This window comes from Amphimedon queenslandica, unplaced genomic scaffold (assembly GCF_000090795.2).
Source record: "Amphimedon queenslandica unplaced genomic scaffold, v1.1 AMPQUscaffold_5099_Cont22926, whole genome shotgun sequence".
In the NCBI taxonomy this organism is placed as follows: domain Eukaryota; kingdom Metazoa; phylum Porifera; class Demospongiae; order Haplosclerida; family Niphatidae; genus Amphimedon; species Amphimedon queenslandica.
The window spans coordinates 1-1,627 of record NW_003554593.1 but is presented as its reverse complement, the minus strand read 5'-3'; the positions used below and the strand labels follow the sequence as shown (position 1 = coordinate 1,627).

The window sequence follows — 1,627 nt, the reverse complement described above, 5'->3', positions numbered from 1 at the left end:
GTACTGAGATGATATTAGCTCTCATAGCTAATGGTGTGGTACTAGTCATTACTATTTATCAAAGGAAGTCCTGGAAACAATCATCAACAATATTCTTTACTTCTCTCATACTGGCACACCTTGTATTGACACTCTACCTTCCTTTCTCCATTGCTGCATTAGCTGCTGGTGAGTGGATCATTGGTGATACTGATGAGGAGAAGAAAGCAACCTGTGATTTTAATGGTTTTATAATACTCTGTTGTGCTTATATCATATTTATGACTCTAAGTCTTATATCAACCGATCGGTTCCTTTTTATTGTAAAGCCTCATATCCACAAGCGGTTCATGAGTCCAAGGGTAGCTCTGGTCCTTGTCATTATTGTGTGGATAGTCAATGCTGCCTTTTATTCTTCAGGATTCATTGATGGATCTGGTGTAGTATACCAGTATGTAGGTAAGTTAGGAATTTGCTATGCTTTTACCACCAGTCTTGGAATGGCTATTTTCCATTTTTTACTTGCTTCATTACTATTGTGTATTATTCTTGTTACTTCAGTTTGGACGTTTTGTTTCACTCGTAAGTTTATTAATAATCAGTCAATGATAGTAGGAGAGAGTGTCTATGCTTCAAAGAAGAAGAGGTTGTTTGGTATATTTGGGTCAATGCTACTGGTCTATGGGATATGTTTCATTCCTGGTATATTCTTTGGTACATTATTAGCCATTATTGATTTTCCTGTTGTTCTTGGAATTACAGCCCTTATATTCTTCTTCCTGGCTGTTGTCTTGAGTCCAGTTGTCCAAGCTTACTTCAGGCCAGAGATCAATAGTGTTATTGTTAATATTTTTTGTCGTAAGATGTTGAAGAGGAAACCTAATCCAACAACTACATCAAGTTCCTATATATCACCATCTGCTGCACTTGATGAACATGTATGACTCTATTCTTGAGTATAAAGTTTTTAAATGTTACAGACACCTTGTACATGTATACATATGCAATATTACTATTGCTTATTCATTAGCTCTCTCTTTGTTGTTTGTGTTATTATTATTTTATTCTGAATTAAATTGAGTGTAGTGTTATTATTATTTTCATAAAATACTAACAGCATTATAAATAATTATTTTTAGTGTTTCCATAATAGCACTCTTGGTATTATAGTGATAACAGTTGACCATAGCTATCTCTCAGGTCTCTCACCTTTGGTGAATTGAGTCTAGCAAAGGAAGCACAGGTGTACAAAAACTGACTTGTAGCTTAACATATCTTGTACAAGCAAGTGCTTAACAGATCTAGATCACTCTCTTAATTTGTAGTTTGTTTATATTATTATTTAAGTTGAGTGTACTTGTTATTATTATTTCATAAAATATACTAACAATATTAGTATAATGTTAATAATAGCACTCTTAGTTATTATGATAACAGTTGACTGTAGTAATTTCTCATGCAGCTCTTCAACCTTTGGTGAATTGAGTTTAGCAAATGAAGCAGAAGTGTGCAAAAACTGACTTGCAGTTAACATATCTTATACAAACAAGTGCTTAACAGATCTAGTTTCATTTCTAGGGAAGTTTTCTTTAGCTAAGTTACATGTACATGTACATTTATTATGTGATTTTTGTTTCTCAGTTCAGTC

At 33.4% G+C, this 1,627-nt stretch overlaps 1 protein-coding gene across 1 annotated transcript; it reads left to right on the top strand.

Annotated features, from left to right (window-relative positions):
- The first annotated feature begins 91 nt into the window (after positions 1-91).
- Positions 92-1,025, top strand: LOC109592467 (uncharacterized). Its single transcript, XM_020007902.1, has one exon. It carries the CDS (start codon positions 261-263, stop codon positions 921-923), a length of 663 nt encoding a protein of 220 aa, XP_019863461.1. The 5' UTR covers positions 92-260; the 3' UTR covers positions 924-1,025.
- Positions 1,026-1,627: the final 602 nt, after the last annotated feature.

What these genes read in the sequence shown, in the direction of transcription:
- LOC109592467 (XM_020007902.1), top strand. Translation starts at nt 261, where the DNA reads ATGACTCTAAGTCTTATATCAACCGATCGGTTCCTTTTTATTGTAAAG.